The sequence below is a fragment of the Coturnix japonica genome, chromosome 4 (genome assembly GCF_054131305.1).
Source record: "Coturnix japonica strain WE chromosome 4, WE-NBRP24, whole genome shotgun sequence".
Classification (NCBI taxonomy): Eukaryota; Metazoa; Chordata; class Aves; order Galliformes; family Phasianidae; genus Coturnix; species Coturnix japonica.
The window spans coordinates 39,681,653-39,706,552 of record NC_140666.1 but is presented as its reverse complement, the minus strand read 5'-3'; the positions used below and the strand labels follow the sequence as shown (position 1 = coordinate 39,706,552).

The 24,900-nt window shown below is 41.5% G+C and overlaps 1 protein-coding gene across 19 annotated transcripts in view; it reads left to right on the top strand.

Moving 5' to 3' along the window:
- The window catches only part of FAM13A (family with sequence similarity 13 member A), a 120,323-nt gene that overhangs the window by 65,618 nt on the left and 29,805 nt on the right, over nucleotides 1–24,900 (top strand). For 8 of the 19 annotated variants that reach the window (XM_085544999.1, XM_085545002.1, XM_085545000.1 and 5 more), the window contains 4 exons: nucleotides 10,486–10,527; nucleotides 18,588–18,632; nucleotides 20,551–20,730; nucleotides 23,586–23,772. In XM_085544999.1, the coding sequence (XP_085401125.1) occupies nucleotides 10,486–10,527; nucleotides 18,588–18,632; nucleotides 20,551–20,730; nucleotides 23,586–23,772 (454 nt within the window). Of the gene's footprint in view, nucleotides 1–330; nucleotides 391–10,485; nucleotides 10,528–18,587; nucleotides 18,633–20,550; nucleotides 20,731–23,585; nucleotides 23,773–24,900 lie in introns of those variants that run through there. The other 11 variants (XM_085545004.1, XM_085545009.1, XM_085545010.1 and 8 more) reach the window with 4 other exon arrangements.

Here is a 24,900-nt window from a genome sequence, read left to right as displayed (position 1 = left end):
CCCCTCCAGGATACGGCATTCACACAGAGCTTCTCTCCCGGTACGCGCTCCCCGGGCAGAGGCCCATCCCGCAGGCAGCTCTCCCACCCACGCCGCAATGCAGCGGCGTTGCCAGGCCCCGGTCCTTCATGCGGGCCTCGCCTCCGCCGGCGCGGTTGCCACCTAGGGGCCAGCCCGGCGGCAAGCGGGGGCCGGGCCGGGCCGCTCCGCATCGGGGCGGGCTTCGGGAGCGCCAACCATCGGCCGGCGGCCCCTCGCCCCTCCCCGGGGCCGGGCCGCGCCGCGCCGCCGGCTCCCCGCGGCCAGGCGCTGCGGGCGGGCGCGGCCGGCAGAGCGACGGTGGAGCAGCCCCATGGCCAGCATGGCCTGCGAAGTCATGCCCCTGCAAAGGTACGTGTCCGGCCGGCTGCGGGGAGAGCCGGCCGTGCCGAACGAGGGGCTGTCGTAGTGAGGCGCTGGGGAGAGTGTGTAACGAGGGGCTGCGGCTGTGGAAGGCTCGGGGTGCCCCCGGGTCTCCCCGTGGGGCTGCGCGGGATGGTCGGTCCGGCCCGGAGGAGCCCCGGGTCGCGAGCCCTTGGGGTTCTCGCACACGTAGGGCGGTCTGTGTGTGCGTCGAAAACACAACAGGGAGGTTCGGTTTTTGGAAGAAAAGGCTGTTTTGTTTCCCCGGCGCTGGGACACGCCTCCCTTCAGCACCAGCTGCGAGCGCCGAGCTGCTCCGGCATGTGCCGTACGAGAACGGATGGCTGCAGAGGGGTGCTGGCATGGCAGCGCCCAGAGCCATCCCAGGGCCGGGGCATAGTACGCCGGGCTCTCACAGAGACCCTGCGGGGCCTTCTATTGCTCTATTACTTCTCAGCATCACGCGAGCCTCTCTGCCGCGTGCTGAGCACCGATCTCCCCCAGCCTGCAGAGCGGTCCGTAAGCGCTTCGACACGCCTTTTCAGCACCACGGCCGTGCCGTCTCAACAGAGCCGTGAAGTTGCTGTTTACTCGTAAAATAACAGCTGGAATCGCTGCCCGAACTGTTGATATCTTGGTGTCCTCTGCAGATGGATGTGGAGAAAGTCCGTTCTGTGGGAGTGCTGTTATGGAGTTCCAGGTTGATGACTGCAGAGGAGCAGAAATACAGTTCAGATGTCTTAAAGAAGCAGTCATAGCCCATCGTGCCTATTTGCAGGGCCAGCTCACATTGTATTTTTAACCGTTTTGTGTTCCAGATCCTCTGGGTACTATACACAGAGGCAGAACAAGTGGTTGTTACCATGCTCCCAGATGCATGTATGCAGCCCAGGGGGAGATAAGTTTCCCAGGGCAGCCTTAATTAAACACTGGGGTTTGTTGTTGCATGCATCAACCCTTGATCAATTAGAAATGCACACTGCTTCAGAAGTGAAGATTTGTATTAAAGCTTAATCGTGGTACAGAGTTATCAGGACTTTGCAGATAAAAAGAAATAGATTTACAAAACTGCCTTCTCTTTTGTCTCTTTGATTATTTTTAGTATAAGTACACTGTACTTCAAGCAGCTTGTTGTTGGAGGTGAAGCACCCCATTCTTTCTCTTAGAACATTGCCTACTCCTTGTTGAGTGCATCCTTTTGCTGTTGAGGAGGTTCTTGTTCTGGGGCTTTTTCTCTGCTTCAGGAGGGCAGATCCTTGTCAGTCATTATGGTTCCTTGAGACAGGTAGGGTGCTGCTGCACTGACAGCTGGCTGTGCACAATGCCCACTGCCTGGCTCCAAGGCAGATCTACCACGTTGTCTGTAAGCTGTGAGTTTGTCTACCTGAAAATCATATCATGTGCTTGCATAGAGCCATATGCACTATACCACGTCATTTTATTCTTTATATAGACGCCTGTGGAATGGCACATGAAGGGATAGGGTAGCCAGCTGCGAGGGAGTGACAATAGGGCTTCAGGGTTGTGTTTCATTGCGCAGGAAAAGGCAGAAGGCCAAATGTATTGAACTCTTTCCTGAAATAGGTACTATGTTGCCTAAGCACTGCGAAAGGTGCCCTAAGTGGCACTCTGGTGGCATTCCTGCTTTTCCAATAACCTCTCCACCAGCAATTGTCTCTTTTGTTACTAATAGATTACTGTGTTTTCTGAATGGCAGCTAGCTTTGTTTAATAACCTAGATTCCTAGTTAGAGCTTTAGTAACACTGTTAATGAGTGTTTGAGTTCGTTTACTCTAGCTCAGCGTATTGCAGGTCTAACAAAAGCCGTGTGAAGCTGAAACCTGTGGCTGCCTTTGCCAGTTGCACTGTCAGTTTCTGTAGGAGATAAGAATCCAGGTACGTGCTGAGGTCTCGCCTGTGTCCAGTGCTTCTCTTGCTTTGCACTTTGCTCAAATTGATGGCTGGGGAAAATGAAGCCATCACAAATGTTTCTACATTGTGCATCTGATACAAGTAAGGGAGTGTGCCTGGTCTGTTTCTCATTTGTACAACAGCAGTTGTCTGCATGAGCTGCCTCATATGCAGCCAGCGTTTGGGGTTGTGGAATTCACCTAAGTGCTTTGTCTCCTTGGGCTCTTTCACAAATACAGAATGTTTTAGCCTGAGAACACATCTCTTCTACTGCACTTTCTTTCTTTTTGTAGTGGAGACTGTATTCTTTCAAACAGATTAGGGAATACATCTGTGTATAAAGCTGTATTGTAAATAAGTCTGAGCCTTTGGACTTTGTTATCACTTTCTTTCCAACGTACTTGGGGTGTTTTAGAAACACTGTTGAAGTATGTTCTGGAATTACCCCTGCTGAGAGTGGAGGGAACTTGTCAGGTGTGTTTGCTTGGTTTTCTGGTGGTATAATTAAGAGAAATTCAATCCAGTGGTTCTCATCTTCGTGAATGAAGATAGTAGCTGTAGCCTATGACAAAACGCTGTATAAATTTTTGGCTTTCCAGGCTGACCTTTAATCAGTTGGGTTCTGGCTTTTCCCAGCTCTGACTTTGCTGTATGCAGAAGCCCATGGGTTTTCCTGGCACTACCAGATGGGCAACAGAGGGGCCTCTGGCTGAAAAAGGAAACAGAAGTGGGAATTTTTATTTTTATTTATTTTATTATTATTATTTTTATGTTTTCATATATGGTGGCCACTTGATTGAACAAGAAAATGTGAATATTTACTGGAAAAAAAAAAAAAGAGCTGCTAGATAATTTTATTTGAGGCCTGTGAGCTTTTAACAAATAACAGAAATCACTGGTTACCTGGTAACAGTTCTTAACCATTATAATGCAACAGGTATGCATGCATTATGCAGCTTTACACAAGAGGTGAGATTTTGGCTGGTATGAGCCTTCTGCCTCTTTCTGGCCCATTTTCTAGTTTTATCCTAGTGAGGACTGCTGCCAAACCACATGAAGAAGAAAAGATGCTGCCCTGTCTTTCATAATAAGCCGCAACTAGTTTAAGAAGTAAAACAATAAAAGCAAGCTGTTTAACATTGACGTCATTTTATAAAAGATAAACATATTTGCAATCCAGGAGGATAGTGAGTAGAAAATAATTATGCAAAATTATGCTGTCAGGCATTGCCTTGGATTCAGATATGTTAATAGAAATGTAAAATCAGCCTCTTTCTTGCAGTGGCATTTATGAGCAAGAAATTGTGTCTGTTTTGTCTTGTTTGTGGGGTAGCCTGTACTTCCATGGTGTTGCTTCAGAGTGAGATAGTGTGTGTAACATGTCTCCAGTCCATTTCTTTTCAGTTCAGGCTATGTTCCTCAACCTCATTCCCCCCTCACATACAGACTGCACAGGGTTATATCTGTGGACAATGCAGTGTACTGTCAGTGCATATGGCTGTACTGCATGTTAGCTTTTCCTGCATTTGAAATCTCCCATTCTAGGCTTGAGTACCAATGATTTAACTTCAGCTGTGGCAAATAGAATAAGTGGAACATACTCTTCATGTGTGTGACAGAGTGCTCATTCGTATTCACCTCAGCTTGTCTCTATTGGCATGTTGAATGCCAGGTAGAACAGGACACAGAAGATCATGCTTTTAGCAAGGCTAAGAGGTTGTTTTCCACTGCTCTGCAGTCACATTGCTCTACTGTGATTTTGCCATGATCTCTCAACTTGGTTGAGAAGCCTGATGAGGAAACTGAAGATACAAGGATCCTTTGGTGATCAATGTTTAAATAGTTATTGAAAAAAATTTGCAGAGCGTGTGAATTAAGAATAAATAAGCCAAACTATAAGCCTGTATTTTGACATTTTGCTCATTTGATGAGTAACTTACGTTTAAGCAGGTACTTCAGCATGACTTTACCTTAAGCATGGTTGGATATAAATGTGACTTCCTGAAGACTATTTTTTACCATGACAATTAGACTTCAGAGAAAATGAAGATCTTTGCATGGAAATGGCAGTCATAGGGAAATGGCTATACACATTTCTTAGTGCTACCCCATGATTACTGTATATTGCATTTCTCCTCCCTCGCCTTCTGATTAAGGGTGGCATTGTTCAACAATTGATGGTAAGTGCTGCTTTTAATGATGACTGTCGTGTCACTGCAGTGTTATCATATGTGATTAAATTTATGGTTACTCACTCATTAGACACGATCTTATCCTTCTTTTGCGTGACATGCCTCAGCACTTGCTTTATAGCAGCAAGTAGCTTATATTCCCTTCTGTTTCCCATGTGCAGAAACATTACCTTTTACCCACTGCTGTGAAGCACAACTGTGGGTAAGTCTGTCTAATGAAAAATTATGTATGCAATAAATGTTCATACCACATTCAGTCTTGGATTTGTCACAAGCTTGAAATAACTTTTATGGGAAAGTAACTTTGGGGAGAAAAAAAAAGTTGAAGAATGCATGAATAAGTGGAGATGTTCAGCTGAATGTACTTCTGTGACCTCAGAACTGGGTGTTCCTTGAAGTTGTTTTTAGTGTTGTTAATGCTGAGTATCAAAACCAATAAATAGATAATATTGTTAAAATCCCTCACAATTACAAAAATGGCACGTCTTATAATGCAAGGTGGCATGGTGGTTCTGAATGGTGAAAAGAGAACAGAAAGTTTCAAGTTGTAATAGGTAACCGAAATTTAACCTTCCTTCTCCTCCTCCCAGAGGCTACACTATCTTCTGATATCGTTAGTAATTTAAAATCACTGAATTTTCAGTGGCCTTTTGATCGATCACGTTAAAATTAGAAGCAGCAATTTAATTGCCTGAGGAAAGTATTCTCACTAAAAAATAATTTCTTTTGAAGTCCAGAATTGTTGTAGCACAGTTAGAAAGAGCCATTCCTTTATCTAACTTTTGAGGACAGAACAAATAGAGCCTATGGCAGGGCTGTAGGAAAACATGACCTTGGCTGAGCAGCATAACCCCGCCAGTGTCTTGGCCCTTCATCTCTGGTGCAAAATGTTGACATTTGAGTCAAAGTACATTTTCAGGGTTGTAAAAGTTACACGTTTTTTTATTTAACTAAATGCTCAGTTTAACTTTTGAAAAGAAATGAAGGGTAGGAAAGTAATATTTGCTTTACAAGAAGAGTAAGGCAGTGCCAGGAAATGAGGATGGAAGAATTGCTGATAATTAGGAGCAAGCAAAATAGGGCTAATAAAGCCCTATAAAAACAGGGCTTATTGAGGGGGTGGGGGGGAACAATCAACAACCTAGTTGTTTATAAAAAGTCAATAAAGCCCTCTCTAAAATCTGCATTTGTGAAGCTGCATGAGTCACAGGGGGTGGGGATGTCCACTGGTTTAACTGTTAGGCTTCACCAAAGCTTTCCTGTTTCCTACTTTAGAGACAGAAAGGATGCCTTGCATAAATGCTGTCAAACACGCAGGCCTTAAAAGCCTAAGATGAGCTAAGCAAACTGGAGGATGATACTGGCATTCTTTCCAGTCTGACAGACTTTTCTGTTAGCTCACTGAAGATCACAAACATAACAATATTACTCCATTAGCAGTAAAACAAACTTTTAAAGAAAGTAACCTCTATTTTCTTTTTCAATTTAGTAGGATTGATTTTTTTACTTTTTTTGTTGTTTGTTTTAGCAAGAAGGGAGGGTTTTTAGGTATCCATAGCAGTGTGAGAAATTGATCTTCCACATACTGCATGAAAGAGCAATCCATTTTGGTTTAATCCCTTCACTTAGAGGAGCTGTATTTATGTCTGAGAAGACGGCGAGAGCTATGTTTGGCATTCACCTGCCTGGCTAACTTAGCACTGATAGTTGATAAAGTAGCTGATGTATTCCTTTTTCAATTATTTTTTCCTTTCTCAAGTGTATTCAGTGACTTCTGGCCATAAAATACAAGTTCTTTAAAACAAACAAATAAATAAGTTACTTCTATAAACCTGCTTGTCAAGTGGATCAGTTCTTTACCAGACAAGGTAGGTATAGGAGGTGCACTTCTGAAATAACTTGCATCCTCCTTACTGTGGACAACTGGCTTGGTTTTACCAGGTCAGATATTAGGCATTTCTTTCTGCATAGGTATTCAAAGATGAATTACACAGCCAGAGTAAAGTACAGGTGAATGCAGGGTATGACTTAACGATTTGGCATTTTCTCTTGAAGGGACACAGTGCATGTTGGAAAGGTCTATCTAGTAGTACTAATAAATCCCCTTTAGTACAAGGTGCCTTAAAAATGAGCAAGCAGTTATTTCATTGTTGGTTTATTACAATAAGTGTTGTGTGAGTGATGATGAGTAAGAGTCCTGCAAGGAAGATTTTAAACCAATTTCTAGTATCTTTATTGCATAATATCAACTGATGATCATTTATGATTCATATCTTTTACATTCTTGTTTGCTTCCCTGTCTCTTATATCACAAACTATGTGATTAGATATACTCAGATTTAAAACCTTTCACACACATTTTTAATTCCTTTCTTAAAACTTAGCTGTGCTTGTGTGTATAACATAAGCACATCCATTTATTATCTTACAGCATTAATACTTATTTATTTCATAAACTACATTAATCAAAATGGAATCCTTGTGCAGTCTGTTATTGCAGTAGGGCCTATTGATCTAACATCTAACTGGAGGGATTCTGATTGTGGAATAGCTGGTTAAAATATGTTTGTGATGTACACAGCTCTAAGCTCCCAGCTTGTATAGGGGAGTTGCCTAAGGAGTATGAAGTTAGGGAAAGATGCTCGGGGTACATTGTTGTTGGTGATTGTGGTGGGGGAAGTGGATAACATGCTTTGCTTGGATATGTAAGGTCTTTTTAAGTTAAATTTTAATTTGTTTTTCTCAAAAATCTGTATCTTGCTGATCTCATCCCGGATGCAGCTACATAACTGCTGTGTGTGTAAAACTGTAAAGCACTACAAGATTATGCACAGCTGTAATCACTGTCAACCATTGGAAATGTTGAATTTCGGTAATGTAAATGAAATTTATTCTTACTTTCTGTGTTGTCTACAGTTTCTCTACCCCCCTTTCCCAACCCTCAGCTAATGTTTGTAAGGTACTTATTGTTCCTAAGTTGCTTTGTATGCATGGATAATGATTTTTGTTTAGCTTCAAAATACCTGAATTTTTGGAGCAGTGATCACCCTTCCTGTGGGGGAAAAGGAAGGAAGGGCAAGAGGTTTCTGAGTCCCTGCTGAATGCTGCTACTACATCTGATCTGTTATGCAACTAGTTCAGAGGATGACTATAAGGAAGTTGTTTGGGCTTTTTCAGTATCGTGTTTCTGTGACTTGCAAGTTAATTGCAAACCATGAGACACAGAAGGGTTTTTACCACGGTAAAGGGTATTTGCTGTGGATATGACAGCACCTACTTGTACATGAAACAGCATTTTCTGTGGTTGTTGGGAGTTGTCTGGATGGGTAGAAATCCTGATGGCTCTGTAGACTTTTCTCCAGATGTGGTTGATTTTTCATGTTTTATGGGCACCATTATGACTTGCTTGCATTCAGATCACAAGGTCAGCCATTGCCATGAATTTAGCAAAACACTTACCAGCAACTTTGTGAGTTTAAAGTGGTTTTAAAGGAAAAAAAAAATGCTTTCTATATTCTGTTTTTGCTAAATTAAAGAGATCGTCTTATGCATACAAGTTGAGAGAGTGCATACCATCAAGGGAGAGAGTCTGGCTCTGGAAGAGGTTCCTACCTGTGTCCATGTCATCTTCTGGAAAGCAGCCCTGTGGGGTACTTACATGCTCTCTTGCCTTCTCCTCGGCAGTCTCAAAGCCATAGCTATATCTCACAATGATCCTCCGGGTATTCCTTAGCTTTTGGGCAGGCCACTGTGCTGCCCTGGTTGCAGCAGCTTTCAGCCTGCTCTGACCATCATCATTTCTCAACAGCAACCAGCTGTAGCTTGCTCAAGCAGCTTAAGACAGGCTTGTGGAAGCTGTAGCATGGCTTTCAGAAGCAACTGTGCTTTTGGTGGTCTCAGGGAGCTGCTGAAAACCGTTCAGTCAGTGTTGCATTAGAGAGGCCTTGCAAGCTTAGGCAGACTGCCCTGATTACAGAAGCTACTTCTTTCCACTCTATGGCATTCTGTGTTACCCATGAGGCTTTTCTCGTGGCTTCCAGCAGGCTGCCAGTGTGACATGCTATCACAGTGAATGGGAGTGTCTTTTCTGTAGATCTCTCCAACTATGTACAAATCTATGGCATAGTGGGGAGTCAACCAACACAGTAGAAACCCCTGTGATTTCTCTGTTGTGCTGGCTAGCTCTCACTTTTTGCTCTGTTTGCCTTCCTGGCCTTTCTGATCCCTTGCATCCTGCCACCTCCCATCCCCTGGGATAGATTTAGCATTCATATTTGTGAATCTGTTATAACATTGGCTGGATTTGAAATGAGCCGTGGTGAAATCTGCCCCTGGCTATATTCACTGTGAGAGCACAGTGCTTACCTGGCTCTAGGCCAGTTTCAGCTCATCTTGCTTAGACAGCTTCCTCCTGACTCAGTGGAAGCTGCAAAATGTGTGTGTGAGCATTTCATCTCCTAGCTACAAAACCCATGGTGATGTTCCTTTGGCTTTTATTCTGTGCTTAGGAAAGCTTTTCTAGACTGATAAATAAAATGCTTTGAAAGTTGAGAGACTAGTGAACTCGGGCCATGTTCTCAACAATATTCAGGTTTGATTTTCTTCAGATCTCTGTTGAAGTTGGTCAGAGTTTCAAGACAGTTGATGCCCCCAAGTAACTTGAGTGCAAAGCTGAGTTCATCTTACCCAGAGCATTCTTGAATATTCTTTCATCCTCTGAATAAACTGAAAAGCAGTGAAAATCCCTAGACTTCTCTGTCAGTTTGAGTGACTGACTACTCATGTTAAACTGCTGATCACTGGTGTAGTCTCGGGCTTCTGAAACAGTGGGAAACCAGTAAGCTAATGCATGATTCTCAGTGCCTGTGAAATGTTATCCTTTCTGCTTTTGTTTAAAGTAATTTATGTAGCTTCCCATTTTTTAACTTTCTCTGAAACTTACTCTGCTCTTCAGCAGACCCAATTAAAAGGCCTTTGGGGACAAATCAACCTCAGTGGCATTTCCTGTGTGCTTGGAGGAAAGCAAGATTTCTAATTGAATAAGATACAAGGGCTAAATGCCTGTGAGTCCAACTGTTTGGTGAAGTTTATATTTGAATCCCTTCTTAAAGTGGAAAGACTAACGTTGCCTCAAATGATCATCAGGCCACTCTACATTGAAGCCTTTGCACTCCAGCAACTCATCCTTGCCCTTTTGCTAGCATAGGCACATGCAGCTACCTAGTGAGCTGAGATAGGGAGTTACCTGTCTGCAGGCTGAATGGGCCATGCACAGAGTAGTCGCTTCAGATGGACCAGTTGGACACTGAAACAGTTTTGTGTGGTTGTTTGTTATTTTTTTGTCAGGGGAGCTCCATAGTAGCCAGTGACAGCTCTTGACCTCAAGCCAAGAGGTGCTTCCTCAGGTCCTCAAGGAACACACGTTTCTCTTGAATTCTGTTGAATTAGATACAGACTTGCCTTGCTACAGTCAGACCAGCCTTTCAGTTGTTTCACAGCTCTGCAGCCAATGTCTGTGCATACAGACATAACTGTTTCTTTGATCCCTAATATGCCATTTTTATAAATTTTTTTTTTCTCTTAATTTTACTTCAGCAGGCAGGTTGTTTAATTCTGGAACAACAGGCAGCAAAAGGCTTGGGTGGTTCTGCTGGCAGAAATACTTTATTGTTGCTATGGGAATAGCCCTTGCATGCCTGTAGAGCTGGAATGACTCCTGACCATCTAGCAGTGGGTCTGTTATATGTTTGTGAACACTGAGAAATGAATGTAATTCTCAGGATTCAAATAATTTAACTTAAAGCAGTCTTCCATGAGTACAGGTACCAGACCAAGTAGATGTAAATGTTACCTCTGTAATCAATGCTCTGTTTCACTTTTATTATCACTTTTTCAGAGTGAATGACTTGCTGTAAATGAGCTGCAAATACAAAAGAGAGCAGTGTACTAACATAAAACATTTTTGTTTGTTTGTTTTTAGCTCCCAAGAGGATGAGCGGCCGATGTCACCCTTCTATGTGAGGTATTTACTCAATTGTTTTAATTTATTTCTCTGGATAGGATTGACTTGTTATTAGGATTAAATATGGGGAGTGATGCCAGACAGTCTGAGCAGGCTGTAATCAAACTGAAGATCGATTGTTACAATTATTGCTCAGCTAGAGGGATGAATGACTCTTCAGAGAGTCAAAAAATTTCTGCAGACTGTATATTTAAAGACGAGGCTCAGATTTCAGTGCCAGTCTTGTAAATTCTTAATTAGAAGATGGACTTTGGCTTCCTGTTTTCTTCATTTCATAATACAGTTGTATTTACAAGCTTACAGTCTGTTGGCATGAGAGATTCTTGCCATGAGCTTTGAAGAACTGACATCATGTGCTGTTCAGAAAGAAACCAGGAACCAGATGGTGAGTCAGCAGCCCATACAGCAACTGTTCCTCTGATGCAGCCCAGACAGCATGGAAAAGCTGGGACTGCCTCAGTCCACAGTTCTGCCTGCCTGGAGGGAATGCAGCCAGCCTGCATTCAAACAAATAGAGTTTCTTGTTTTGCCAACTACGGGGCAAAGTCACTGCCTGTAAAAGTGGACTAATTCTGTTGACAACAGTGAAAGTTTGCCCTGCTTACTTCAGTAGCAGGCTCAAATCCAGTGCTTTCATTTATACTGAGGGAAAGTCCAGGAGCCAGGGCAATTAACAGTGAAGGGATGCAGAGGAAGAAGGGCCAGATATTATAATTGGTTTCTTTGATCTCTATGGAGCTGAGACAAATAAAAAGAAATCCCTGTGGTGCTTTTTGTGAGAGCAGTTAGATTTGGAATTCTTACAGTGATTTCTTGTTAACTGTCTGGCATATATTCCTCTTTATCATTGTAGGCTGGATTCTCTCTGAGAGATTTTTTTCTAATATAAACCATAGAAAATGTACAAAGCAAGATCAGGGAAGGAGCAGCATACCTTGCAACGTGAGGCTTCAGGACAAGCTTGCATCTTTTGTAGCACTGCTGAGATACAATTGCTTGTAAATAAATCTAACAGCTTGTAGGTCTTGGTTGTATTTATCACATGTTAGAAATGTGTGCTCTTGAGGTCAGCTGCCAAGCGCAGTCAATCTGGCAGGAGAGCTAGTAGTGTCTGGGCCATTTATGCTACTTTAACAAGTGTGTGATTTATTTATTTGTTTGTTTATTTATGTGTTTATTTCAGTTTTGAACGTTAGTTGTTAAATGACCTCTCTGAATGTCTGCTTTATCCATCTGATGATTGAATATATTTATTACTTACAAAGTCTGAAATACTAAGTAATCCTTCAAGTGAATCATGAGTTAGTCCACTAGCCTGTTCATACAGTCGTTTTTGTAGAGGTAATTTTGCAACAAGTTAATCAGATGGGAACAAGAGCTCTTTATATTTCAGACACTGCAGAGTGCTTGGCTTTTGCCAGACTCAAGGAGGATTATGTCTCCTGGTTGATCAGTTTTGCCAGCTCCAAACCAGAGACTTGATCCCACACAGTGCAGTACTGTACCATGTCAGCTAGCAATGGGGATGTTTCCCTTGATGTTATTTTTATGTGTACCACCAATACTTGACTTATCTCCTATTCAGAATTGTCAGAATACCACCAGTACATGATTTTTTAAAATTTCCCTGTCTTAGGATTCTGAATTGGTCTTTTGGTGTTGTGTTTTCTCTTTAGACATTGGTTTGTCATGACCAAGAACTGAACTAATTATCACTGTTACTCTATAGGAAAGAAAGTAATTGTTAGAGGTACAAAGGTGGTAAATGAGGCAAAACACGATGCAAGTTTAACAAGAACTGTGGTAAACTACCATGAAATATGAGACCCTAAAGATCAATAAGGAATGAAGGAGGCCTATACGTATTTTGTGAGAAGAGGAAGGAGATCACTTGTAGAAATGGTGGTGGATTTTTTTTTATTCTATAGCCACTGGTGTAAAAGAATGGAATCATACGTGGAGAAATAGGGATGTCTTTGTACAAGGCTGAGATGAGGCTTCATGGAATTTCACTAGAACATACTTTAAAGGTATTAGGTTTGTGAAGACCCTTAGGGAAGAAAGCAAGCCTGTTACAAAATGGAAAAAAGAGTAGGGAAGACTTATGTGCCATAAGAAATTAACTAGAGTGCAAGTATTTCATCTGGGTTTTAGACAGAGGGGAAGGCAGGTTTGTTAAATAGCAAAATCTGTAGTGATAAAAAATTAATTGAATTACTCAGTGAATAAATTGAGGTACATTATTAGAAATTTCGTAGTTGAATCCCTCTCTTGTTTGCGTTTGGAGGATGAGGAGAGTTTGGTCAGTTTTTGAGATGGAGTTCTGTGGTTTGAATCCATTCAGTTGCTGGTGAGCAGGGCTGTCCTTTCCTTTTCTGTATTCCCTGGTAAGACTGTTTACTCAACTATATTTAGTACTAGGCAAGGAGATTTCTGCACTGTTGAAACAGGAGGAAAACCTTGGTGGATGATTGATTGTTCTAGGGAGTCATGCCTGAAGGGCATTTATGTTCCAAAAGCTTTTGTAATTAAACCTTGTGGAAAAGGGAGTCAAGATAGTTATATGAGGAGTACTATGGATTTTTTAATTCCATTATATGAATGGGAATGTGAGTAATTATACTGAGCAACAGTATGCAGTTTCATGTAATTAAACAGCATCTGGCAAAGGCAATTCCCCATTAGCACACTTTTGCTCAACATGTGCAATGAGTTTTAAAAGACAGAGAATCTACAGACATGCTTTGTGCTTGAATATCAAACCTTAGTTTTGATGTGAGTCATATAGATGCTTTCAGGGCAGTTTCCTAATGAGTACATCTTGAAGCAAGGCAGAGTCATATTAAAGGAGAAAAAGGAAAAAGCTTTGAAGTGTGGGAGCATCCTTGTTAATATGCAGAGTCTTAAACCATAATTGTGATGAGAGCTGACATCACAAGCAAGGTCAAAATTGCATTAGATACCCTTGAGTTCAGGGCAAGACACTGGGCAGTTTCACCTGTTACAGCACTTCATTTCTCTGTAAGTACTGATATCCTGTTGGAAGTATTTCATACAGCTGTTTACCCTTTTAACAGTTGTTACATAAGGCAACTCATTTTACATAATACATGTCAAGCATTCCTAGTATATCAGGTATGATGTTTTACTGAATTTGCTGTCTTCTAAATCTAGCTGATCAGAAGGATGCTTGGCTTTCTATTGAACACTTCCTTATCTGTGGGACCTGCATTAAGAGTTCCTGAAGTCCTAAAGGTGTGGGACTCTTTTATCAATGGTTATGTTATGGGTTGTGTGCTATAGTCCTTCATCATACAACCACTGGCTGAAAATAGATAGGAGGCTGCTAGGTGCTCTTGTTCTCGTCCAGTTACTGTGTGGATCTCAGACCCAGGGACCCCTGTCATTTAGTGGAGCTGTGGGAAACTGGGGGTCCTGATTTCATACCATGAATCAGGAGGACCATCTCACTGAGAACCCTATATGTTCAGCGGAAGGAGGTGATCTGTTCCAGTTTGAATCAGAAGCCAAATATGGAGGCTGTGAATACCCCACAGAGGAACATTAATGTTGACTGGAGAGGATTGTGCACAGACACAGCTGTCTAAATTTGCAGAGGTGGATTGGGTAGCTTATCTGAATACCCTTCAGTGCTGTCTCTGCTTCAAACAGTAGGTGTCAGCGTGCACCCAACCTGAAGTACAATGCCAGTGGGCATGAAAACAGCAGGAGTACTGAACTAAACAAGGCAGTTACTTTTCTTGGGATTAGTTTTCTGCATAGTAAGGAAATAATGTAAAATATAATGTACCACGTTTAAAAGGAAGATTATTGGATCTGAGCTTGCAAAAGTGTTGCAAAATACTTAGAAACACTGAAAGCACATTTTCTGTTTGATGGGACTTCCCAGTAATTTAGAGCACATCTCTTTATTTTACATCTCATTATTTTCACACTTTCAAGCCAACACAATCCTTCTCTTTGAGGAACATGTGTCAGATGAAATGGTTGCCTTAAGATGGATCCTGTGTGGGTCAGCAACATTACATCTCACAGTGATCAACACTCATGGAAAAAGAGCCATTCTTAGACAGTAGTAGTAACTGTGGAAAAAAAAGTAATTTCCTGGGTCATGTGCTGGAACTCTGTATTAGGGAGGATTTCAGAAGTTTCCTATCTGAAATGTTAAAGGAATTTAAATAAGTATCGTCTCCTTTGCTGGAATGGCAAAATATTCATTTGTTTTATGGTTGTTATAAGAATTTCCAGTTGTTACACTTGGTTTTTTAAAAGCAAAACAAGAAGTATTTTTACTTTCCAAAAAAAAAAGCTAATGGATCATAAACAAATGTCAGCAGCGGGTGGCCTTTGTTTCAGATTGCAAGTACAGCTTATGATTTAGGCAGTTCGATATGTCCAGCAATTAATTTATTCGCTTCATAAATGAAAACCCCATCTGGGAAAATGCTGCGCCAGTAAGTCAGTTTGTTCTGGTTGATTCATAGTGTGCTCTTTTAATACATGAATGCTGATAGGATTTGCTCAATAGCACCTTGAGTGGAAAAACAGGAGAGGGGTTTTGATATCCAATTCAGTTATTTGTTTGCTGTAACAAGATGCCCAATACAGACCAAGCAGATTGCAGTTATTGCATAACATAATTCTCCAGTGTATGTCTTTAAGTCTACAGATACTAGCTGGGGTGGCAGAGATTTAATGATGAAAATACAGCTTTTCATGTACTTGAGATTGAAATGGAATGAAAGAAGAATCTGTAAAGGAAGGAATTACCTTGTGTGTGAAGCAAGATATAATCCGGGGGGGTCACCTGAATATGTGGGAGTAACAAAAGACCTTAGTAAACAAGTTAAAAAGCACTGAGAAGTGACAAAGGTCAGACTTCCTGAAAGGAAAAGCGTGAGGGTAGCAAGAATCCAAGAGTTTATAGCTTTTTTTTTTATTGGCTCTCTGAAAGTAAAAATCCCCAGTGCTGGAATTCTTTCCTGATACTTCATGGTACAGGCAGTAGAAGAACCATTAGTTCATGTCAACAGTCACTGTTTCTCAGTGTGTTCTGCAACAGGTGCATAATTTAATAAATGTAATCTAGCTGTGGAGATGATTGGCCCTATCCATCAGTGAAATGGAGCAGACAGGAGGAGAAAATAATTAGCCAAAGTAGAACGTGTTTTCTCATTGTCCAGATGATTTCATGAACAAAGCAGTCCATCTGAGGCAGCTCCCAGCACAATAGGACATGCCAAAAGGGCTCTTCTGGACATGGCTTTCTTCGCCAGCTCTGTGAAGCGTAATTCTAATGATGGACTGACTTTTGCCACCCAGGAAGATTGGAAAATGCCTCAGGATGCATCCTGCATGCCTGGTTTCTCCTCTCTGAGCTGTGAAACCTATAGAGAAACATCCCTTTCCCTGTGTGTGCCAACATGCTCAAACACATCCTTCTCCATCACCACGCAGACAAGAATCTGAAATCCTCTGTATAAGTCTTTCCTCTCTCCCTATATATATATATACATATGTATTTTAAGTGAAATCTTTGCTATTTAAAAAAAAAAAAAGTTTGCTGCAGAGTAAATAAACCAATTTAGCAGTGCATTTTAGCTAAACTTCAAAATGAAACAAGGAAAGTTACAGGTTGTGAAATTTAGATCATCTGGGAAAACTCTGATTTAAATTAAATCTCCATATGAGAGAGAGAGAGAGAGAGAGAATAAGAGGGCTTAAAATATCATAGGTCTAAGATCAAAGTCACATTCAGCAGATAAGGAAGCACCTTAGGAGAGGTTTAGTAAGAGGAGAGTGTGATAACTTCACTTGCTGTCATTTGCTAAGCTGGCCTGCAACTATGTATGTACTTCCCTTGTATGAGTAGTTTAAAAATCACCATATTACTGGCTCTCTGACAGAATATAGTTTGAATATTGTTCTAAATACCACAAAGCAATTGTCATGCAGATAGGTGTCATTATGAATTAGGAAGCATAATGTATTTAAAACTAAAGTGATGTTAGTAAAACATGTGGCAAACTGAGAACGTATTTGGGAATCACAAACATTTTTGTCATATTGTTCAGGTATTTTTTGGCAGCTTTATCATTTGATTCTTCTTCTTCTTGTGTTAAGAAGGTCCTGATGTGAGTGGTTTGCTGATAGTGGCTGTTGGTTGGCCTTGAACATTGCACATGGGGTTAACAGAATGAACTCTCACTCTCATAGCAGTTCATTAGGTTTATGTGAAATAGGGCTTTGCGTTTTCACACACTGTTAACCCTGTTAGATGTAGGAAAAGCTATTTCCGGATATTTTCTGCTTTGTCTGATGGATTGCTATGCCTACATCTTAGGAACGTTTCAAAAGACTAGAATCCAAACAATCCTATCTCCCTTTCTCTTCACCACCTTCCTGACAGCAAAACAGAGTAAGAAGGTGTGATGCAAAAAATATCTCACTCAGTATGGATTGCATGTAAGCATTATAGAAAGGTGATACAGTATTAACTAACCCACATGTAGGAGCTGTAGCCATAAGATGAATTTCATATAACAATGTGGTTTAGCCTTCCACACTACCAGCTTATTTGTTAATCCATCTCTCATGGAAAGCCAGATCTTAAGACATAGTTTCAGGTTCAGAAGAGGCCGAGTACTTTGTGTAAGTAAGCAGGAAAGCAAGGAGGATGCTTGAAATATGAACTTCAAATTGCAAAGTCATGTAATAGTTAATAGTCAAGTTGTTGCATGTGAGAAGAGAAGGATCATGCAATTCTTTTTTTCTACGTGTAGGTTACATGTCTGAAATCATAAGTACAGCAGTTTAATGCCTGTTTGTGAGTCTCCCATTCATGATCTCATTCGAATAACACAGCTACTCAGGTGTTGTGTAGGCAATGTGGAATCCACTGGGAAATACGTGACAGCTTTCATGCTGTGCCTCAGCTCTAGGTAGCTGTGTCTGGACCAGAGGTCAGCACAGAGTGAGCAAGGCCTGGAGGGAATGAATGTGCAGTCGGGGTATGCTGGTTAACTGAGGTGGAGGCAGTGGCTCAGCAGAGGAGAGCAAAGCACATGTGTCTGGTTTGCAGCTTGGGGTTGTGGGTTTGTACTCAAGGGAAGCAGAAAGGAAGCCTCTGGCTAGTGAAGGGAAGTTGGCTGTTACTGGTTCTTCTGCACTGAAACAGTTTGTGAGAAACTCTTAGAGGCTGAAAGCAGCAAATGACCACTTTGGCAGAAAGCACTTTGTCTTGTAACCTGTCCGCACTTTTCTGGAATTCATCAAGCAGTCACACTACTAATTCTGCTGATACAGGGAGAAACCAAAATGAACCCTCTAGGCCTGTAACGTGTCTGACTTAACTTAGATCAGAGGGCTGATGAATGGTCACAGGGGTCATGTGCCACCTTATCTCTAGAGTTGAGTCAGCACTGGAGTAGCAGCTGGGATAGGATTTGGTTAAGCTGAGTCTGGCCCTGTGCTGAGGGAGGAGAGCAGCAGCAGCTGTGCGAGGTGGCACGTCAGCAGCAAGGAGTGACACCTGGAGCTGTGTCAGCTCTTCTGAGCTTGGGCACTGCCTGAAAGGGAAAAGGAAAAGAAGCATGCATTTTATTTTTAAAAGCACTAACACCAGAGAGCTGCAGAACTATTTTGAAGCGAAGAGGCTGCTTTCCTTACTCCTCAATTAATAGTTAGAAGTTCTTCAATGTTAAGTTTGCTGTCATACATTTTCAAGTCAGCCTCAAAAAGCAAGAACTTTTGTGATGAGATTATAGCAACCTGCTGCCACAGAAATCTTGCAAGAAAGCAAACTGTGCAATGTGTTGAAGATAAAATCCTTTCCATTAGATGAAGGGCGAATGAGTTCTTGAGGCTATTGGCATTGTCAAAATGTGCCACAACACTGGGAGCAAAAATTCCTGAAGGGGAAAACTTGTAGCATGTGCATGCAATCTCTAAATATTTTCTTAGTGCTGCAAAGAGCAAATGTTTCAAGGCATTATTGCACTTAGTAGATGTAACTTTCTCCTCTTTTTTATTTTACACAGCACCCACGTATCACAAGTCAGTAGTAACATTCCTGCTACAGGAGAGTAAGTGTCTCTTTTACTGTTTTCTAGCTGTTTTGTTTTCTTTTTTTAATATATTTAAAGTTTTTGAAGTATTGCTGGTTATTCTTTGATTTCTCCATAAGGGTTGTTCTTCCACAAACAAAAAGGACTTTGTTTCCAAAACCTGAGCATCTGCAATGATCATAAATCTCCTCCTCCTGAAAAATTCTCAGGTCCTTCTTTTTTTCCATTGCACTGTCCTGTGATGTTTTGGTTAGGCAGATTCTGCAGGTATAGAGAAGCTATTTGTGCTGTCCTCATGCTCTTATTTTGCACCCAGTCCTGTCTCAGCAAAGGACAGGACTTGATCTCTTTGCACTAATTCCAGTGGCAGAGCTGACAAGTTGGTGCCCCTGACAGAGGTTGGTGGGACTGTAGGACTGATTCTTGTCAATACATGACATACAGATGTGCTCAAGTTGAACCATAAGATTTTTCTGCAATTGCTGAGACCTTTTGACTTTTTCAGGAAATGTAGTCTCGGTAGACTTAAATCTGTAGCAGCTTAGCAACAGCTTTTGCAAATCCTCTGGAGAATCACAGAATCGCAGGGGTTGGTAGGGACCTCCAGAGATCATCAAGTCCAGCCCCTTTCCAAAGCGTATTTCCTACACCAGATCACACAGGTAGGTGTCAAGGCAGGTCTTGAATATCTCCAGAGAAGGAGACTCCACAACCTCCCTGGGCAGCCTGTTCCAGTGCTCCGTCACCCTCACTGTAAAGAAGCTCTTTTGAACATTCGTGCAGAACTTCCTACGCTCCAGTTTCTGGCCGTTTCCCCTTGTCTCCACACACTGCTGAAAAGAGCCTGGTCTCACCACTTTGCCCCCACACCTCAGATATTTGTAGACCTGGATCAGGTCCCCTGAAGAAGTCAGCCCAGGTGTAGATTCACATACTTACAACTACCAAGTTGAAAATTAACTAGAATATTTTGCAAATATTTTTAATTATGGAAAAAACACTTGAAGTTATACAGGGAATTAGGTCAGGCATGCCTGAAAAACTTTTTCTTCAGCAGACTACTTAAAACATCAAAAGAAACACGGGTGGGGCAAGGAGGCATAGAAATGTGTTTCCTAAAGATGCTTAAAAAGTAAAAAGTGCCTTATTTAGATTTTGCCCATTAAAACTTCCTCTGGTTAAGGAAGGAAGGAAATACTGTAAGGAAATGTGAGTGCCAAAATGGAACAGATTTGGTTGTGTTGGAAGTTTGTGCAGCCTGACAACTTTAATTGATGGAACTTCAGAGGCTCCCCTGCTGTGGCTTGTGTGGAACCTCTCTTAGTGCCAGGGGGCATGATAGCAATCTCACACCAGAGTACTCTGAGAGTAGCTGCGGGTGTGTGCATTTGTGGCACAAGAACAATGCAAAAACAGCATGAGCTCAGAGCCAGATCTGTATTCAGTCACTGAGTGGAGTGTACAGTGAGGTGTTAGCATATTTTCATCCCCCTGTGAGACAGCATTGAATCACCTTGCAGATGACTTGTTGACTTACCGAGCTCTAATTGCACCATAGACTTATCAGTGTCATCGTGGTTGGGTGGCAAAAAAGTTCTTGTCAGAGCAAGGAATGTTAAAGTGGAGGGTAAAAGTTAAACACCAGTGTTGATGGTTGCAGTAAAGCAGCTGTTTTACAGAAGGTTCAAGGAACCCTAGAAATTTTCAAGGGCAAAGTGAACTGGAAAAACTCAGCTTCACTGAAGGACCTGAGCATCAAGATATCTGAAGATTTTGGCTTAGTTCTTTGCAGATGTCATGGGCCCTAGTGCGTTTTATACTGCCTTGCCATCACAATAAAACATAACCCTCTGACGCTCATCCTTTATGTACTGTTGCAGAGAAGGGGCTCCAGAAACTATTTGAGCTCAATTGACCTTATTTTTCGGCTTGACAGGTATTTAGAGAAGACAATCCGCTCAGCCGTGGAGCAGCATCTCTTTGATGTTCATGGCTCAGGCGGCCAGAGTTCAGAGGACTCTGAATCGGGAACATCTTCAGCCTCTTCTAATGGGTCTGCCAGGCAGAGGAGGCGACAGCACAAAGAGCAGGAGGAAGCCCGGAGAAACAGAGACATGTACGATCCTGATTTCTTCGTTTTGGAAAGTATATCTGATTAAGTGTACCCTAGTTGTGTCCTCTATCTAGGCACTGCTTGGTAGTTCTGTTAAGAAATGCACTGGTCCTTGCCTTCTGTTCAAAGTACAGACTGCAGTGCCTGTGCAGAGCTTTGTTGCATCAGGGAGAGCTGAGAAATGTGGAGTTTGTTAGAGGTAATTGAGTGGGCTAGAGCATGATAAGAAACCAGCCATAGCAGTGTAGTTGTGTTCTTAATTAAAGTATCTTGAAATGTTTCATTTCAGTATTTATTGTTTCAGTGGAAATACCCAAGCAGTTGGCCCTAGAGCCAGTAAAAACCATTGCTTCTAAATGCTTTTCTGAATTCAGAATGGGACTAAGTTCTCCTTCTGTGTGTGTAGGCACAGCTTATGGTCAGGTCTATTAAAGAGCCCTAGGAGTTCATCTGAAAGTAGAAATGATCCTTCTGGTTAATCAGATCATAAGAATTTTTATCCACAGTTATATTAAATGTTATTTAGTGGCAATTTTCATTAAATGTCTATAAAAGAGTAAAAATAATACAATTGTCTTCCTCTTATCCTTCTCTAGTTGTGGCATGTATTGGGTGGTACAAACATGATATAAATTACCACAGCTTTAAAAAATGCATGTCCAAGACATAGATATCTTTGAGGAACTGTAACTGGAGATTTTGCAAGCACATCATCTAATCAGTGCTTACAGATACATCTAGCTTTAAACACTGTGCTAATTCTTCTGAAGACTGAGTATTCTTGACTGTAGTATTGGACTGCTAGGACTTCAATTAGATTATGAAATATAGAACTAGGCTGTTGTTTTTCTTGGATGCTGAATTCTCCAAGTCATGTTGGATCTGCACCTTTCTTTACCAAACCATTTTTGCACAGAACCATAACCTTTAGTACCTCAGGTGAATACTGCAGCTATGTTATTTCCCAGTATATGGCAACACTGACAAAAGCCAATAGTTACAAAATAGAAAAGGTATTTCCATAGTGAATGAAAATGTGCTGTGAAGATGGACTGGGAAATGAGCACTTGCGAGTCACCTAAGTAGCTGGCAGCAGCTATGCAGTAGTTTTTCTTGTTTAGTAGCCCTGTTGACAGGCTTCACAGGTAAGTAGGTCAAAGACTGGCTAGTGTACGTGTTTGGAAGCATACAGTACTGCGGGGTTTTTTTCTACATTGTGTTACAGAGCGTTTCAGAGCTGCCTAGAGCACTCAAGCCTATCTTGACGCAGTTGTTCACGTTCAGCCCCTAAAGCCCAAGCCAAGAATTTAACACATTGGAAGTTTTGAATGTTGGCTGGGTTTCAAATAATTTTCCCTGGTTCCTGTAGTTCTGGGTGCTGGCACTTCTGGGGGTGGATTATCAAAATTCAGAAATCCTTTCAAAACTACTCCCCCCACACACACCCCTTTGGTTGCCAGTGACTTCATCTTCATGCCTTGTGATGGATCACAAGAGGATTTGTAATGTCACAAGATGGGACTGCAGAATTAGTACAGTTCGGAAGAGCATTCATCACAAAAATACATACATACCGTTCCAGGCTTTGCAGACTGTGATTTCTACAGGCTTGCATGAATGTAATAAATCCACTCAGAACATTGTAAAAACTTTCAGAGAGGCAAATGGACTATCTGAGAAGTTTTAATCCTATAATCTCTTTGTATCTCTCTTCCAGTAGCCAACCTTAGAGATGTGAGGTCTAGAAAATCACAGGAACTTTGTTATTTGGTTTTAATTCTGAGTACTTTGTCATGCTGGCACTGTCCAGATACTGCAGAGTAACCGTTTTCTTATCACAATACTGCAAGTCAAGAGAAATTCTGCTCCTGTCTGTGAAAGCAGGCTTTGGACTTGCACAGCACTTTATAAGGCAGCTGCACATAAAGTAGTTAGCAAACATTCCATTTTTTTGTCAAGTGTGAGCAGCTAGTCTTTAGCCTGGGCAGGATAGTATTAGTGAAGAATGGGATGCATTGTTTTTCTTCTGTTGCCATACAATAGTTTATCTGTTACATATGTGCCTGCTCATTACTGCATAAAGTAGAAGACCACTAACAGGTTGTGAAGAAAAGTCTGCATGCTGAAGGACCCAGTAGGATAATTGTGCAGGGAAAGATAAGCTGTATGCCAAGCCCATGAAAAACATACGCAAACCCTGCAAGCACAGAAAGCCCCAGCTACTTTGTCACATGATGAACTTCAAGGTAGTTGTCCTATCACTTTCCAATGCAGCAGAACAGTCCTCTGTCCTAGTTGTGTTGCTATTGCAGGTATGCTTTCCCTTTTTTATTTTGCGTAATTTCCAAACAAGAATCAAGTATTTGACTAAAGCACCACTGTCCTGTTCTTGCATTTGAGAAAATGAGTAAGAGGGACGGTTATACAGTGTCATGGACCAAAGGAGCTCCCTGCAACACAACTGTGAATCAGTTTTCTATATTAAAAGCATGCGTCTCAAAGGAAAATATGCTGCATATTCTCTATAAAAGTACAACAGACAACTAGGAGTTAGACTAGCTTCTATCTGAAGCCAGTGGGATTCTCTGCATTGGCTTTAGTCAGATAGGAATCAAGTGTTGACCTTGACAGCTTTCTCACCAGACGTCTGTACACCTGGCTTTCACTCCTCAGTAGGATTTAATATTTCACAGTGTATGTTGTTTGCTGCAGTTGGAAGAACCAGAGATACTGGTTTCATAGGGCGTAGAAGATGTTGCCGGAACTGCACCAGTCAGCATAATACATTTCTGTATTGCTACCATAAATGTAGCGGGAGAGCATTTTAAACATTTTCTCAATGACATTTTTTGTTTTAGGGAAGTCATCAACAAGGAGAACATTCCATCTGGTTTCAGCAGTCTCGAAGACTGTATTCTAACTACTCAAGAAGTAGAAAAATTACAAGACAACAGCTCTGGATATCTTAATGAAAGGAATAAACCAAAACGACAGAAATCCAGCACCAAACTTTCAGAGCTTAATGACAACCAGGATAGTCCTGTGGTAAGCTGGCATGCTGCACTATGTTGACACCTTGTATTAGGGTGGGAAGAAGTCTTTTTTTTTTTTTTATTTCAGTACACATCTTGTTCCCTCTGGTAGCTGCTTATTTAATAATACATGTATAAGTGCCTCTTTTTGGTTATGGGGAATACTGATCTCTGCACTTGTAATCTTTGTAAAGAGGCATCAAGAATCTATTTTTCCACTGTGATCCTCTTACTCCATTGTAGTCATATTCTCTTTGCATGGCTTTTTTTCTGATGTCTTCTGTATTTAGGAAAGTATCATAGAAAAAGGAAAATGATATAATTTCTTTTTCCCAGTCTTTCAAAACCCTTATGAGGTGATTGGAACTTCAGATACAGGGTCATGTTTTAAGGTTGAGTTTATTTTTATGTTCCTGTCAAGTTATAAAACCACAGATCCTAAATGTCTTTCTGATAAGATGATAAAATGCATTTTATTCCTTTTCCCTACAGTCTACATGTTACTGTCATGTTTGCAGTTTGCAAAACACTTTTGGAGTGAGTGGGTCCCAAAGATTATTTTTCTAGCCAGACTTTACTGGGAAGGTATAGTGGGCACATATATAGTGCTCTAAAAATCTGGAATACCATGAAATTTATGCAGCTTATTCTTGTGTGACCTTCACAGTAGAAGAGAGTTTGCCAAATTCTACATGCTGTAGAATAAAACTGATGTGGCCTCCTTCCCTCTCAGCCAACTGGATGCTGATCATAGCGTCAGCAATTGAGAAACTGTATTTTGCTTGAGTGTGGCTTCTGCTTACTGTAGATGTACTCTGCATCCTGGTGCCTGGTACCACACATTGGTCATGCAGCTACTGATAACAGTGAAAGCTGTGTGCAAAGATCAGAATTCTGAACTGCAGAGCATTTCCTTTTAAGTTTTAGTCTGCTCTGAGTTCCTTCTTAATGTAATATTGTGTTGTGACTCATTTTGTTTAGGTTGCAAAACTGCCATGGTCTAATGCTCTGCCCTGTGCAGAGATCCTAAGGAGAGGCAGATTTGGCTTCTCTCTGTGATATAAAGAAGGCAAGATGCCAATAATTGTGGACTGTGCTTAGATTAAGTCAGTATCAGTAACCTACTGGTGTGTGATGCTTC